The sequence below is a fragment of the Kogia breviceps genome, chromosome 9 (assembly GCF_026419965.1).
Source record: "Kogia breviceps isolate mKogBre1 chromosome 9, mKogBre1 haplotype 1, whole genome shotgun sequence".
Lineage (NCBI taxonomy): Eukaryota > Metazoa > Chordata > Mammalia > Artiodactyla > Physeteridae > Kogia > Kogia breviceps.
The window spans coordinates 80,598,298-80,616,382 of record NC_081318.1 but is presented as its reverse complement, the minus strand read 5'-3'; the positions used below and the strand labels follow the sequence as shown (position 1 = coordinate 80,616,382).

The 18,085-nt window shown below is 33.5% G+C and overlaps 1 protein-coding gene across 3 annotated transcripts in view; it reads right to left on the bottom strand.

Moving 5' to 3' along the window:
* Window positions 1–1,287: 1,287 nt before the first annotated feature.
* Window positions 1,288–18,085, bottom strand: part of PCLO (piccolo presynaptic cytomatrix protein) — a 378,181-nt gene continuing 361,383 nt past the window's right edge. For all 3 annotated transcript variants that reach the window (XM_067042711.1, XM_059074371.2, XM_067042713.1), the window contains 3 exons: window positions 8,468–8,602; window positions 7,908–8,053; window positions 1,288–5,970 (listed from right to left, as the gene is read on the bottom strand). In XM_067042711.1, coding sequence (XP_066898812.1) covers window positions 5,830–5,970; window positions 7,908–8,053; window positions 8,468–8,602 — 422 coding nt within the window. In that variant the 3' untranslated portion in view covers window positions 1,288–5,829. The remainder of the gene's footprint in view (window positions 5,971–7,907; window positions 8,054–8,467; window positions 8,603–18,085) is intronic.

Below are 18,085 nucleotides of genomic sequence, written 5' to 3'. Positions count from 1 at the left end.
GGCTGCAGCACCCAGTTATTCATCCAAACACGAATGGAGGCACTGCTGTGATGGCATTTTGTAGAGATAGTTAACATCTCTAAACAGCTGACTTTAATTAAATTGATAATCCTCAATACTCTGCGTGGGTGTGGCTGAGCTCATCAGCTGAAAGTCCTAAAAACCTTTCAAAAGCTTAGGCTCCAAAATTAAGAAATTCTACCTGTGGACTGTGCAGGTCCACTTCTGTCCAAGAGTTTTCAGTCTACCCTTGATACAATCCAAAGGTCTAAAAAGTATTAAATATTTGTTGAGTCCATTAAAAAAACTGGTTCTGTCCCCATCATTCCACTCAAAACAGGCTACACATGTTCTAATTAACCTTATTTTGCCAAACACCTTTTTCAAGTGGCCACCCAACTGACCCGTGCTTAGAAAGTTTATGCTTTTTTGCAGCTCTGCTTTATCTCCTCTGTTAGATATGAAGTGTCCATTCCTGTGTGAGTCGGCTGGTCCCATTATTTTGTTCAGCTGTTCAATTTATAGATATAAATAGATGTTGCATTTTATCAAATGTTTTCCACCATCTTACTATTTTATACTTTAATATATTAATGTACTAGATTTCATTAATTCATTTTCCAATACTGAAATAATCTTGTGTAACTGGGATAATTCAACATGGCCATGAGTCTACCACTTTTATACACTCTTCGATTGGGTTTGTTAAATTTTGGCTTTTGGTATTGGCATCTATTTTACATTTGATCTTAGCAAAACAATGAGAAGGGATAGCACATTAGATAAAGTTGATCAATCAGTTCAATGCATTCCTAAATTTAATTATTTTATAGAGATAAATAGAAAGAAAAAAAGTAAAAATTCAAGTTAAGTAGATTTCTTATGTTTTAAGGTTAAAGAAATGATATATAACATTCTTGCCATAGAGAGAAAGTTATCGAATAAACTAAGATACATATAAGTCCATTCAAAGATGTACCCGCTGGCCCAAGAGGGTAAATTTGAGGATTAATAAGAGTAACAACTTCAATGAATTAAAATGTATCAAATATGTTAAAGTTCAATTTCTTGATCTGGGTGGTGGTTATAAGAATGTCTGATGTAGTAATTTATTAAGTTATACATTTGTTTAATTCTGTTTCTGTAACTGTGCTGTTTAAAACATACTTTTTAAACTGGGTGAGTGAATGTATCCATCATATAATTTTCAGAGAAAATGTTCCAGAAAGTTCCATGTCTATATTAAGTATCAATCTATCAAGCTGATAAACACAAGAAGTCGAAGTTGACATTTTCAATATTTATTAGCAAGGCTGAGGCCACAGCCTTTATACAACACAATTTGCATAAGTTATCAAGATACTTCTTGTATACAATCACAAAACCAAGACATATTTTTACATAAAGTAAAACTCAAGACAGATTTACAAGCATTTTTTATACAAATCTCATATATTTCAGTTCAATTTATACAACCTTTAGCCCAAGAATTTTTATTTGTTCATTAGATTTTCCAGAGAGATTTGGGTAGAACAGAAAAAAAAGGACACATTAGCAAATCACCAACACAGCATGCAACATACAGTTAGAAACAAGACATATCTCCAAGTACTCTATTTTTTATCTTGAAATCAATTTTATTAGGTTTTTATTTTTTCAGACAAGAAATTTATTTCCTTTAACATCAGATGTGTTTTTGTTAGGATATCAGCACACACATTAATTGATAGTGGGAGCACCTGAGCACATCACCAACAAATATACAGACACAATCAAACAAGAATCATATTCACATGCTGAATGCCACAAGGATTTAATATTTCAACTTCGTCTAGTTTACCAAATGTATAGTTATGTACAGGGTAGCGAATTAAGAAAATGCTGTCAATCTACGTATCAGATAAGGAATCATTTGATTAAATGCTTTTGATTTAAAGGGTATATCTTTAATAATAACAACAACATGGAACATACAGGAAACATCAATGTGTCATATTCAATGAGAATATCTGTTTCACTCATTCATTCTTGTGTTACATCAAAGGCAAGTTATTATTAAAGAGACAGCTCATAATTATTCATTGAGCTTTCTTTTACTTCCAGCTCCAAGCTCAAAAAGAGGGAAAAATCACTGTCACACATGGAGTTATAAACACATATATAGCTGTAGTTGGCTGCTTGGAATATTAGACATTGTAGCAATGAAAATAAGTTTTTAAAAATATTGTTAGTTATGATTTAAATAATAAAGTAAAAAAATACTATAAACATCTTTATGATATCTTAATGAAGTGAAACACTGATCAAATCATTTCTAATAAATTGGGCAGAATATTGTATATTATTTCATTTTATTTCACATCACCACCAACCTAGTTCACTACCTCTATCACCACGATCATCACAGCCATTCCTATAATAAGAATCAATATCAGCTGGTTACCAGCTATAATATTCCCACAGTATGACTATCTTAATGTGTGTGATCCACAAAATTAAATCCACTGATATGCTGAAAATATGCATTTACTAGTGTGATTAATTACAATATGGGCAACATTAAGGAGCAAAGACAATCACTACCCCTTAGTCTTGGATACTCTTTCCTTTAAACTGAAGTGATAAAGAGTTCAGAGTCACCAAAAATCTCCTTAACCTTAAGTAAAACAGGGAAACACCAACTTCTTGCTCCTAGTGTTGTCTGTGTCTGTCACGACCATTCTAGATATTGCTGTCTTTTGTAAAAATTCACTCTGTGCTTTTGCTTCACAGCTAAAGGTTTCTTGAGGACCGAATTTTAAACCAAGAAGCAACTTCCATCTCTGATGACTCAGTGAAGTTGTAGGAAAAATTAAGATGCTTTTCAAGGTGTTAGTGCTATAGTCAGACTAATCACATGTTATTTAGAGATTACAAACTTTGTCTCCATTAGGATAAAAAAAGCTAATTCTGGTAAAATAAATGAAATAAAAAGTGGAAAATCATGTGTTGTGATATATACAAAAAGTAAAAAACACCAAGAGCCCTATTTGCAATTAAAAAAGAAATAGTTTTGTTATAAGAAGGGTAATCAATATCATTCAGAAGAAACGCATTTGTAGAAGGATCAGTGTTGCATAGAATAATTCCAGTACAACCTAGATGTTTGGTCAGCTGCAAACTTGGCACACTTATGCTCTCTGAAGGGGGATGCTGGTGCACAAAAAGAAGCCCTGTCACTTAACTCTCTGGATTGGCCTGGCCCCATCACCAGTTGTTGGAACAGAGGGGCACCTGCAATGGAAAGACTACTTTTTCAGGTCAAATAGCTACCAAGGTATGACCTTTGTTTTGGTGGCACCTCCTTTTGTGTATCCTAAAAGAAACTGCAACTGGAATGAAGTAAATTAACTGGTCATACACCTCTCATGCACACTTCTGGATGTAAGTGGCTGAAGAAGAGGACCCACGGGAGCCAGAGTTTCCTTTTAAGGACAAACAGCAGAGCCTTTTTATGGCAGAAAGAGATCTTCCTGAACCCTTCCCTTCCCCAGTTATGAGTGAAGATTATAAGCTTCCTAAAGTGCTAAATTCTGCTGGAAATATCCATGGCAACCATCAGCAGATCTAGTTGTCTCTAAAAATAAAATCCCAGCAATATCAAATCCTTAGCGATCCCCTCGCCGCACGTTTATTTTACAGCAATATCAATGATAAATGACATTGCATTTTGGGGGGACAGGGTCTTAAAAAATAGAGGGAAGAAAAGTGACTTATCTTTCTTAGATTGTAAAGGAGTGATTTTGTATTTCTTTATGAATATAATAAAGATATGTAACCTGGTATTTATTAGAAATTATTTTTAATGTCTTAAATTTAATCAATTCCTCTCAGATTTCAAGTATGTTTTCCTTTAAAAATGAGAAGATTCAATATCTGAGCAATATATTTGGAGATGGTTTCTCTAATCCCACTAAAACCTCACCTTTGAATAAAGAGTCAGCTCTTAAGCTCAGAATTCACAGAGAAGCAATTTATTTTTGTGGATATTGAAATAGGATAAGATTGGCATAATTTATTTAATTTAATGATAACCCGATTTGCAAATCATTTTCATTGAATTTTCTCCCTTTTTAGGTTAAATGAAAGTTTATATTTTAAAGAAAAAATTAGTTTTGGAGCCAATATACTGCTTTTATTCATGTCAGTGCTTGCTATTGGTTTGGAAGATGCTTTTTCACATATAAAAATTGGCAAATAAAAAACTGCATAATACTTATTCCTCACTTATGTGTATAAAACTATATTTGGAAATGTGCTTTCATCTTCTCTCATAGATCACTTAGTTTGAGCATCCCAACATCCCATTAGGAAGGCTAGGAATATATAATTATATTTTCCCACAAATAAGAAAACTGAGGAAAATTGAGTTTAAGTGACATGTGCAAGGTGACACAGTTCATCAGTGGCAGAACCAAGACCAGAAGCCAGGCTTTTAATCCTAGCTGAGTGCATCTCCTATAAGTCCACGTTACCTCCTTTGTTCACGTTGTTGGTTGATGGGGAAGAGGATGCTTCATTTTAATGACTTAGACGTTGGTCCTTTTATTCCATATTATTAAAATAGCTCAAAGGATATTTTCACCTTAATATAATGTTGATTTTTCACATATTTTCCCAACATTGATGAACTTGATCACTGTGATATTGTCACTAAAGTAGGAAAATAGAGCACTAAAGAGAACTTGAATTTAGGGTCAGGGTTTTCATTTTACAAGTTAATGTATTAAGGGAAAAAAAAGACCATTGTGGAAGAGCAGGAAATGACACCATTTTAATCATTGTCACAGATTAATATGATTTGTTTGCCAGAGGAAGAGTTTTCTCTCTGTCCATATATCATTCAAGAGAAAGAAAATATATGGGATAATACATTTATTCGCAATTCCACAAACAACAAGTTATCATGCTTCCTAGAACATACCAATTTAATCTAGGTCCTTTGTTATGTAGACTGAAAATGTCTTGGATTAAGGGTAAATTATGGAGTTTTTGATGTTTCAACCAAGGTTCCAATAGTTTGTGGGGCAATATTCTTTTTTGTTAGCCAGTCATGGCTTTATTTCTAGATAAATGTAATTTCATTTCTACTTAGTATTGTCTTAACTATACTTTATTTCAAGTTTTACTAGTGTGCTTTTACAACATGAATGCTAAAACTGGTGGTGTTCACCCTTGTAACATTTAGACACAGAGAAAACATATACAACATGATCTAAAAGCTATAATTTCTACATCCCTGGTTCCTTTTTTCCTGTAAACACAAGCTCCTTACTTCTAGTCTGGACACATATTGTAGGTGTATCCTATGTCAGAATCTCAAAACAGTTAGTTGTCTGAGAAGATAAGATGAAGAAGAGACTTTTGAAAACTGAGATTTGTTCCATTAGTTTTTTCCTTTCAACCAAGTTCTTTTGCATAAAGGATTACTTTTGCCTGCATTAGAAAACATTAATCTTTGAGCCTCAGCCTTTAGATAGCTGCTCAACTCTACTCAAAACTTTTTGCATTAAGTAAACAAAATTTCTCTCACTGTTATTCTTGACAGCCACAAGAAATCCAAGGTTTCAGAACTTTTTTTCTTCTCTTCAATATATGAACTTTTTCATTTGAGTTTTTTTTTTCTATGTTCCACAACAGTACATTTGCAAGCCTTTGAGTATGTTTTTGTCTTTTGTTCCTCTTCTCATGGTTACCCCTGAAAACATAGCTTAGAACAATAGTATTCAACTACAGTCTTCATTTAAGACTGTTTAAAGCACTTTCTATACCCTGAGCAGACACATTTCTTCAGTGGGTTTGAGTAGGACTGACCAAAAGTTTGTGCCAGTTGACTATTCTTTTTCTGAGATCCACTTTGTCTAGCCAGATACAGGCTTCACCAATCAAGGTCTTTTTCATAAACTTCCCTCCATTGGAAAAAAGTAAAATCTAGAAAAAATAGCCAAAATTATATATATTTGTGTGTATATTTTCAACCTCTTTTATGGACATTTGCTCATCAAAGAAGTAACAGAGACAAGAAAGGGTGAGGGTGAGAGAAGTAGCAGGCATACTTGTAGGAGAACTAATAACTAACATGTCCTCAAAAGATTTGCATAATATTAATTAATTTACTTCAACATTTCCCAAAGGCAAAGACATATCCTGAAGGACAGGAGAATTCTAGATAATATTACCTAGCTAGATAAACCTAGCTAATTCTAACTAGGTTTGTGATTAAACTGATTGAAAGTTTCAAAAAAGAAATTTGCTAGGTGTATGTTTTATTACTTAATGAAATATTAACTCAAATACAGAATTATTTGAGTGGTGAGTACATAAATACAAGTTTACAAGGTGGATAGAACATAACATTGACTTTAAATGCCGTTTAATTTACTGGGAATTTTATTATAGGAAGCACTACCAAAGTGGCTTCTTGTCATATGTAGAGCTTACACTAGTTGAAATACCATGGGATCTCATACTCAAGAAATTTTTTTCTTTTAGGGATCAGTTGAAAGAAAGGTAGAGAAATTGAGATGGAGATAACCATTAATCCTTGACAATTCTCTCATGCTCTCTCTTTCTTTTCGGAATCTCCTTCAGATAATTCATCTTTATTCCTGACTAAAATTTACTGTTGCGTTTCTGACTTCAAAATCTACTTTTCTGTCTCTTTTAGCCTCTGGTTTGGGAATTTCAAATGGCACATTATATGTTTTACTTGGATCCTGCCTTCCTATCAAGTTTATCACATTTCAGACAAACTCATGTTCTTTCTCCTTATCCATCCCTTCTGTAACTACTCAATCTCTGTGACTGACACATTTGTTCACACAGATTTCAGAGTACCCTTTAATTATTTTATTCCCTTCAATTCTAATGTCAGTTAATCCTCTCAGTTCAGTTTTTGCTTTGCAATATCTCTTATATAGGTCTCTACTACAGGCCTCTAAGTGCCAGTACCATGGTCTTCTCTTCCCACATGTTTTCATCTCTTCCCTCCCTCCTCCTTTTTCCTCTTTCATTACATGTCTCTGTATCTACTAAAGATATACTACGTACAAGCATTGTGCTAGGCTACAAAACAAAGAGCAAAGAAAATCAAGCCTTGCACTAGAGAAGCTGATAGTACAGAAGCAGTGAGAGGTAAGTATACAAATTGTTGTATAAGACTGGGATTAATGGCCTAATGAGATAAGCAAAACATTATGTGAAAAAGGTGTGATAAATTACACCCAGGGTCATTATTAAAGAGCTGAGTTTACATAGAAAGATATGGAAAATTGTGATAGATGGAAAGAGATGGAGAAGGGAGTATTGAAGGAGAGGAAAAATATGAGCAAAGAATTAGAGGTTTAACCTGATTTCAAGATTCTGGTTTGACTGGGGTCAAGAGTGAGTGGAAATGTATACAAGGAGATGAAATTAAGTCAATACAATTAGAACTCACCTTAGAGGACTCTGAATGAGTCAGGATAATGATGAATCACTGGAGGGTTTCAATGTAAACTAGCCAGTGTTTTTAAAAGATACCTCTGCCAGCAGTGTGATAAAATGAATTAAAGGGTAAGATATTGATGGCAAGTAGGCCAGGTATACTGCTGAGATGATTTGCATAACAAAGATGAGGACCCAAAGAGGATTAGTGTGGCAGTGAGCACGGAAAAAAATCTATGTAAAAGAAACTGAGTAGGTAGAAGAGAGGCTAAATGGATGGGATGAGTGGGTTGGGGAATTTTAAAGTGCCCCTGGGAAGTTACCTTTAAAAATTAACTTATAAAATATCACATAGTGTATGATTGGCATTGAAATATTGAATAATTAAATGGGCAATAAATACAGTATAAAAGAAAATCTAAAATCGGAACAGTATGAGTTACCTGAAGAGAATGTCCAGCAGGATTTAGGCTGAATCTAAAAGTTTCATTGAATGAAGGCTCTCGATCATGTCTACATACTCTTGTTTTTTTCTTGATCACCTTTTTCTGGGTAGAAATGTTCATCACATATATTTTCACATATAAATCTGAAAATAAGAATTCAGCTTGTTAAGTGTCCATTAATTATAAAATTTTCTATTGAAAGAGTTGTAATAGTATAAAGAGAGTTCTCCTACATTTTACACAAAGCCAGTAGCCTGTGAACAATTTGTTTCAGACAACATAGAGTAATTAAAATATATACCAATTTTCTTCGCAACTTAAATGTTTTCTTTTTGTGTAATAAATACATCATTCTACATTTGTGTTGAAAAAATCTAATTTTTAACTAGTAAAATATCAACTTGCTCTATATAAGAGAAATTCATTCTTATTTCATATTTTTCAGATATATTTGGTACACAGCCCAAATTTTAATTAGCATTTTCTAGGCTATTTAGGACATAATCCTAAAGAGTTCCTAGATACATTATATTGCTCATTATCATAAAATTAGATACCTGGTAAGTGATCAGGAGATTTAAATTTGTAGGTGATATTTCTGCATTGGAGGATTTCAACTATGAGTTGTTCCCCATCTGTCTTCATTTCTTTCTTCAATGCAATCTTGATTTCTCCCATTACCTGAGTTTTAACTGAAACAATTTAATTAAAAAGTTAAGGAATATGTCATGCCATTAATTAAGTGGTTAGTTCAATAATTTACTCATATTGTCATTTATTGAGTGTTTATCAGCTACAAAACACCTTATCGCATCCTGTGGATACACAGATGAATAAAATACAGTCCCAGCCCTTAAGGAGAGGAAGGTCTCATGGGGAGACTAATAAATTATATGCTTTCAATAAAGTATGTTAAGTATGATGATAAGCAAGCACCAAGAGGGGTATGGAAGAAATGCAAGTAGGTAAGTATTACTCAACTATAGATTTTTAGGCCAAAAGAGGTAATAGATGAGACTACAGGGGACTATAGGAAGACAGTCATACATAAAAATAATAGAATTCTAATATAGTATATAGGAAGTATTAAGTCAAGTGAAATGCAAGAAGTTGTTTGCCGACAATTGCTCACTACTTACCAGGCTTGCAAAAGAACACTTGCTAACACAACTAAATGTCGTATATTATATGTACTTCCATTCTATTTTTCTTGTAAAAGAAGTAGGCAACAAGAGTGTATGGTAATAACATTACACAAGGGAAAATATGAGTGATTGAAATGAATTCAATGTATTTCTTTCTAGTGTTTATCTTGGATCTTTACATTACTGAAGAAGCTATTCATACTAGGTCAGATCCTTTATTGTTTCATCCTTTTCTCTATCGACGCATATATTTATCCAATTATCATTCACCAACAAATATTTTATTTTCCACCCTACTCTGTGATAAGCACTCTGTTAGGAAGAATGGATACAATGATAAGCCAACATACACATGCTTATTGGTTTTATGGTTTTCCTGTCTATTGGGAAGAAATCCATTAATGAAATATTTTCGTCAATAAGTGTACAATTAGAAAGAGGGGAAAGGTTCTGAAGTACAAAACCATGGTTACAAGAAAGCTTAGGAAAGGTCTTCATGAGCTGAAACCAGAAGAATAAGAAAGAATTCACTAGGTGACATGGACAGGGAAAAACATTATAAAGAGAAGGAACAATGTGTTCACAAAAGGCAACATCATGGGACTGAGGAACTAAGTAAATATTCGTGTGATTATAAGATATTGTTAAGTGGTACTATGTTAAGAATTTGGGTTTCATCTTTAGAACAATAGGAATCTATTAAAGGTCTTTAACATGGATGTAGATCATTTGTTCTCAAACGTTTCCATCTCAGGATTTCTTTATACTCTTAAAAAAAATGGTGGTACTCAAAGAACATTAAAATTTCTAATTAAAAAGAAAAAATTGACAGTTAAAAATTTATTGATTGATTCAGTTGAAATGACAATAATATACCTACAAATAAGTATTTTAATGAAAAATAACTGTATTTTCCAAAGCAACAAAAAATAGTGAGTGACATTTTATATTTTTCAAATTTCATTAGTGCTTGGCTTAATAGTGGACAGCTGGATTCTCATACCTGTTTCTACGTTAAATCCAGATCAATATGCTGTTTTATTTGAAATATATGACAGTCTCACACAGATATATATATAGTTGGAAAGGGAAGGAGTATTTTAATATCCTTTCAGACAACTGTGGACAATCTTTGATACTACATTAACACTCGAAAAGTGGTAGTTTCTTTAAGATTAGTGTAAATGTGAATCTGAAATCGTATCAATGAACCTTTGGAATGTTACTTTAAAATACAATTGTCTATCTTGCACCTTGAATGGACAAGTAAACTATGCCTGAATTGGTAACATCCTATATTGTTCATTTTGGAAAATACTGGTTTACTGAGTTATGCAGGTCTTCAAAACATGGACACAATTCATACAATATTAAAAGCACATTTGTTAATATCAACATCGATATCATAAAAAAAGTCTGACTATTGAAAAGCTGGCAAGCTCAGGGAGGCAGGTATAAGTTTTGGAAAATTTTATTTTTACTTAAAAGTTGATTTTTGTTATTGACAACAACTATTGCCAATTGTTTTTCTCAAACTGAAAAACTCACTTTGTTAATTTCTGAGAAAATGGCAGCTGAATACAGTCACCCTTCTGCATGCATGGCTTCTGCATCCATGGATCCAACCAAGCGAAGATCAAAATATCAAAAGAATTTTTTTCCAGAAAGTTCAAAAGAACGAAACTTGAATTTGCCACATGCAGGTAACTATTTACATAACATTTACATTGTATTAGGTATTATAAGTAATCTAGAGATGATTTAAAGTATATGGAAGGATGTGCATAGGTTTTATGCAAATGTTACATCATTTTATATAAGGGACTTTAGTGTAAGCAGATTTTGGTATTTGTGGAGGTTGGGGAGTCTCCTGGAAACAATCTCCCATGGATACCAAGGGCTAACTCTACCAAAGTTTGAATAGGCAGAGTTTATCTGTCAGTTGTCTTTCAAGTAAAAATGATATTTCTTGTAAAAGAAAGGTTGGATCAGCTTGCAACTCAAAAAAATTGCACTAACATGTTTTCTCAAGTCAACCTTCATATTTTGGTATGCAGCAGAAGTGCTTTATGTGTAATTCCCATTTTATCACACAGAATATTCTAGAACATAGACTATTAGAAACACATGTACTTAAGGGTCTAGGTTTAATAACAAGAATTTTAATTTCTTTATCAAGGATATTGTTAAGTGAAACAGGCAAGTTTTTCATATAAGTGCATGGTGGTAAAAAATAAATAAATACAGTCACTATTAGTACAATTTGCTGCTGCTGCCCTGATTTATGCTAAGTCACCAGCAGTTTTCTGCCGCATTGCTTTTTCATTATCAATGTAAATGTCAACACGGTAAAATGGTAAATAATATCCTAGTATACTTAAAAAATAATTTTGACCTGGATGCACTTCAACCGTCTTGGGGACCCACGGGGATTTCTGAAACATGCTTTGAGACTAACTGTTAAAGAATATAGTTGAGTAATCTCCAATAGGAAATTAAAGTAACAAAAGCATCATGTACAAAATCTATTAGATGGTGGTTGTTTAATCATTTTGATTTAATTTTATCACAATTTTGGATATGGATTTTTAGAATGCATTTCTTCCCTGCATTAATTTTTGTTTTAATTAACTTATATTTTCATGTCTAGATGTACCCTGACATGTGGAAAAATATCTACCAATACCATACTTCGGCCTGCTCGCTTCCTTCTTTCAAAACACTAAGTTCCCCAAATAGGCAAAGTTGCCCTCCATATGTTTTATAAACTGAAACACAGATCTTCTAGACTAGTTAAATCGTGATAATTCAGCAGCCAATGATCATAGATACTTCACAGTAGCTGGGTGTTAGCTTTACCCTTGAGAAATTCAAGAAAATAAAGTGCAAGCCAAGGATTTTTTATACAGCTAAAGTGTATTTCAAGCAGCAAGCCTATAAGTTTAAGCATAAGGAACTCAAGAATACCATAGAAAAGTTCATTCTCAAGAAACATATGAGAGGATGAATTTCATCACATCAAAGAGATAACTAGAGAGACTTCAGCCAAAGGAGTGATGGTGAATATTTAATATATTTAATTGTAGAACTGAGACTAAAATAAGAGAGAATATAAGTGGGTAGAAGGGCAGCATGTAATTGTCATGTATTCTGATAGAGTATAAAGGATGAAACGGAAAGAGATGGATGACGAAGGAAGAGAAAGGGACAGGCAGAATGAGATTGTTGATTTTTGTATAGGTAAATGGTAGGTGACAAGTTTATACTATTTAAAATTGACAAGACAGATGGTAAATGGTAAGTAAGAAGAGCAAACATAATAAAAGGTATAAAAAAAAGACAATCATTGGAACAAAGATACAAAGCTTTCTTAATTACAAAAGAAATTTTAAAAATTAAAGACACCAAATGGAGGAAGAAACACAACAAATCTAACATCATATACACAACAGTTGTAAAACAAAATGCAGAGTTTTGATCAAATATATCTGTCATATCAATAAACATGAACAGGCTCAGTGAGGACATTTTTAAAAAGATATTCAGATTGGCCCATAAAGCAAAGCTTATGAGCTATGCTATGCTAAAACTTAGTTTTGTTTCAAATAGTCACAAACACATAAATTGTACGCATGCCAGATGTATGGAAACAATAAGAGAGTAGGGGTTGATATCTTATTGTGAAGCTAAATAGAAATCAGTTCGAAATGTAGTAAACAAGACAAAAAAAGGACATTTTATAAAATTAAACATCCATAAATCATAATGAAAAGACAACAATTATGAATATCTATGTACCACTAAAATAGGTTGAAACTAGAAAATAAAGTGTAAAGATGTAGGAGATGAAAGCCAGAATAAAGAGAATAATAATAAAATACTTTAACACAGTACTTTCACTATAAGACAGGTGAAGTAGACTAAAATACATAAAGATAGAATACTGAGACACCATAACCAATACAGCAGATCTCAGGATGTATATATTAAACACTACACCCTGATAAGAGAGAAAATATATTTTCCTCAATTAAATATGGAACATGAATCATATTGATTGATTATGTATTGACTTACAAAGTAGACAATGGTAAGTTCTATAAAATGAAGCTAATACATTGTCTGATAACACACAAAGGCTTTAATGAAACAATTCTTGGCTTAACAGCAAAATACAATGAGAAAATACAGAAATCCTGAAAATCAATGATAATGAAAACACTATCAGAATCGATGAGAATGAAAATAATGATCAGAGGAAAATCACCAGTTTTAAACACCTATATCATTTAAAGCAGTGATCAGAAGAAAGTGCACATATGCATTAATATTCCATCAACAAAATTTTAAAAAATACAATTGATTTAAACTTCCAATTCCAAAAGCTAGAAAAAGAACAACAAAGTAATATAAAAGAAAGTACAAGAAAATAAATAATAAAAATATACACAGAAATTAATGAGGCAGCATATAGAAAAAATAGAAAAATAGTAGATAAAATTAATGAAACAAAATTCTGGTACTTTGACTAGCATGAATAAAATAGAAAAATCAATAATGAATTTAGTCAATAACATGTGGCCTTAATATTATGATTTACAAATGGCATGTGGCCTTTTAACTATGACACTACTCTCCTCTCAGTGACTTGGTGTAAACATTTTAGTGTCCTGGATATACCCTATTACTATCAGCTCACATTCTGTCTACATATTCTTGACAGGCAGAAACAGCAAACATGTCTAATATATTTCTTTGAACTTGTGAGGGACCATCTAGCTCAGGTTACTGAACGATTTGAAATAAATATAAACAAACCCATTCAAATCAATCTGTTTTATTTTAAAGAACTTTGCAGGAAAATGAAGAATCTTCAATATAAAAATGAGAAAACAAGACAGATATTAGAATCTCCTTTCTTTAATACCTAGGAAAACTAGGGGAAAAAGTAAAATTTAGGAAAGTATTAGCCAGTAGCAACTAACCAAAGAATAGTCTCCTGCCAGAAAATGCTGAGTGGTGTGTAGGAACAGAAAGGCAGATTCTGGGAAGGCTCAGCTTAGCAGCATCCCCAACCATACCACGTATCACAAAATTCTGCCAGGAAAAGAGAGATGAATTGCCAAAACCCTGAGAATTATCACCAAGTCCCCAGCACAGAGAAGTGGATAAACAATGAGCTTAGGCAGCCCCAGAAAAGTCATACTAAACCCTTGAGAGTGGCAGCTTTGGCTCATCACTAGGAAGATCTGAGAGTTTCACTGAAAATAGGAAAAACATCGAGTGCTCCCCATTTACTGGGGATCCAAGGTTAAGGAGGAGCAAAATCCAAAGCTGAGAGAGTCTTCCCATTGGAGTAAGACATACCTGGGCTTGGTTGAGTGAATGCTGGCAAAACAAAAGCAAAAACAAAACCAAAAAACATTTAAATCAAATCTCAAGAGAGAGTAAAACGTAGTCAATCAGGGCAGCAAATCTGTGAAACAGCTCTATTTCTTTCCTCCAAAGGCAAAGAAAATTGGATAGAACTACTACTGCTCCATCTCTCAAAGAGCAACTGGGATGGAAGGGAAAAAGAGTATTCTACCTGATAAGGAGGGAGTCAAAGAAAATACTCCCACTATTTGGAGTCAATAGGAGTTGTGGACAGAATTGATCACACCACTGAACATGATGAAATGAAACAGCAAGACAATGTTTTTCTGGGAAAAATTCACTGTTATAGGTCATATTCCAATAAAGCTCCAACATGCCAAGCATATAAAATTTATTGTTGCTGTTTACCACTTTCTCGCTTCAGAAGAAAGGTAGAATTAAACACTTGCTGACTAAAGTTCTCAAAGCATCACACTGCCTATATTTTTCTTGGAAGGTTAAATTCACATGCTTCACAGTGTGATACTTGTGAAGTTCTTGTTAAGGTTTTCTTACTCCAGATTGTTCTTTATTGTTTCTACTAAAGGAGAAGAGGAACATACATACCTACTGAGGTGATCTCAAAGGACGCTTGCATTAATTATGATTTGTCACTGTAAATCGTGCTTGCCCTTTCACTGGTTCAGAATACCTTTGTCATTGGAAACAGATGCATATGGATGGTGACAAAAACCTCTGTTTTCACTCTCTCCACAGGGTGAGGGAGAGTGGTGGGTGGGGGGTGAGCAACTACAGATCTGCTTGGGCTTCTGAACTGAAGAAGACAATGCACACATAGAGGTCATGTGTGGGTATTTTGTCATTGTGTTTGGAGTAGAGAGTAAATGGGCAGTAAAAATTGCTTTGACCAGCCTTTGACCACCAGGTCTCTCGGTGTCCCCAAATTTATGTTTTGGTTGTATTAAAAGAATAAAAATTAATCCTACTCTGGAGAAGATATTTATCTTACAACATGATACATAGCTATGATTAAGAGTAGAAAGAAGACTATCTTTTCTCCATTGTATATTCTTGCCCCTTTGTCCAAGATTAATTGACCATAGGTGTGTGGGTTTATTGCTAGGCTCTCTATTCTGTTTCATTGATCCATATGTCTGTTTCTGTGCCAGTACCATGCTGTTTTGATTACTGTAACTTTGTAGTATTGTCTGAAGTCTGGGAGGGTTATGCCTCCATCTTTGTTCTTTTTCCTCAGGATTGTTTTGGAATTCTGGGTCTTTTATGGTTCCATGTAAATTTTAGGATTATTTGCTCTAGTTCTGTGAAAAATGTCATGGGTAATTTGATAGGGATAGCATTAAATCTGTAGATTGCTTTGGATAGTATTGCCATTTTAACAATATTAATTCTTCCAATCCAAGAGCATGGGATATTTTTCCATTTCCTTAAATCATCTTCAATTTCCTTTATTAATGTTTTATAGTTCTCAGCATGTAAGTCTTTTGCCTCCTTGGTCAGGTTTATTCCTAAGTATTTTTTTTTTTTTGGATGCAATTTTATTTTATAATTTTTTATTTTTATTTATTTTATTTTTGGCTGTGTTGGGTCTTCACTGCTGAATGCGGGTCTTCTCTAGTTGCGGCAAGCAGGGTCTACTCTTCATTGTGGTGCACAAGCTTCTCATTGCAGTGAATTCTCTGTTGTGGAGCACAGGCTCTAGGTGCGTGGGCTTCAGTAATGGTGACATGTGGGCTCAGTAGTTGTGGTGCATGGGCTTTGTTGCTCCACGGCATGTGGGATCTTCCCAGACCAGGGCTCGAACCCGTGTCCCCTGCATTAGCAGGAGGATTCTTAACTACTGTGCCATCAGGGAAGCCCTTGATGCAATTTTAAAAGGGAGTGTGTTTTTACTTTCTCTTTCTGATGTTTCACTGTTACTGTAAAGAACTGCAACAGATTTCTGTATGTTAATCTTGTATCCTGCTACCTTGCCGAATTCATTGATCAGTTCTAGTAGTTTCTGTGTGGAGTGGTATAGGGAAAGCTGGATAGCCACATGTAAATCAATGAAGTTAGAACACACCCTCACACCATACACAAAAATAAACTCAAAATGGCTTAAACACTTAAATATAAGACATGACACCATAAAACTCCTACAAGAGAACATAGGTAGAACATTCTCTGACATAAGTAATACCAATGTTTTCTTAGGTCAGTCTCCCAAGGCAAGAGAAATAAAAGCAAAGATAAGCAAATGGGACCTAATCAAACTTACAAGCTTTTGCACAGCAAAGGAAACCATAAACAAAATGAAAAGGCAACCTATGGAATGGGAGAAAATATTTGCAAACAATGTGACCCACATGGGCTTAACTTCCAAAATATACAAGCAACTCATACAACTCAGTAACAACAACAACAAAACATCCCAGTCGAAAAATGGGCAGAAGACCTAAGTAGACATTTCTCCAAAGAAGACATACAGATGGCCAATAGGCACATGAAAAGATGCTCAACATCACTAATTATTCGAGAAATGCAAATCAAAACTACACCAGTCAGAATGGCCATCATTAAAAAGTCTACAAATAACAAATGCTGGAGAGCGTGTGAAGAAAAGGGAACCTTCCTACACTGTTGGTTGGAGTGTAAATTGGTGCAGCCACTATGGAAAACAGTATAGAAGTTCCTCAAAAAACTAAAAATAGAGTTGTCACATGATCCAGCAATACCACTCCTGGGCACATATCTGGACAAAGCTATAATTAAAAAAGATACATATACCCCAATGTTCATAGCAGCACTATGTACAATAGCAAAGACATGGAAACAACTTAAATGCCCATCAACAGAAGAATAAAGAAGATGTGATCAATATATGTATATATAACAGAATACTACTCAGCTATAAAAAAATAATGAAATAATGACATTTGCAGCAACATGGATGGACCTAGAGATTATCATACTAAATGAAGCACAGCTTTCTTTTTTTCACAATCTCCAGTGCTTTATTCTCCTTTAAGATATGCAGGGTTCTTTCCACTTTTTTGTTTTCTTAAAAAAGAGTTTACATATATTTTATCTTTGAAAAAATGTACATGTTGTTGCTGTAAGCAACATTTATACACATACCTATATCTATATCTCCAACTACTTTATATTTTTAGTAAAATATATTTTAAGAAAAAATTGCAATTAACAGAACACAATCAGTATTTCACAAGAAATAAAGTTGGTAAAATCCCCATTTTACAGATGAGAAAATAGTGGCTTGCATGTTTTAAGTAACTTGCCAAATTGTTTAGCGTCCTAGGCAGAACTTTACTCTAGATCTTCTTACTTTAAGCACAGGGCTCTGTTCTCTCATGAACACTTTATATTTTCTTATGAATAATATTTGTAGAATACTGGCTCATTCATGGAAATATTCATTTAAAAATATTTTAAAAAACTATTATCAGGATGAAAGGATTTTTCAGGGGCTATTTTGCTATTTTATTTTACCCAGATATAGGACTTTAGAAAGCAGGGAAGGCATAGCAAACAATTATTTTAGTTGGTTAAACAATAGCTAGAAGTTATCGTCTACCTTTATACACTAGATCGATTATACAGGATATTTATACTAAAGAACAAAACAACAGCAAT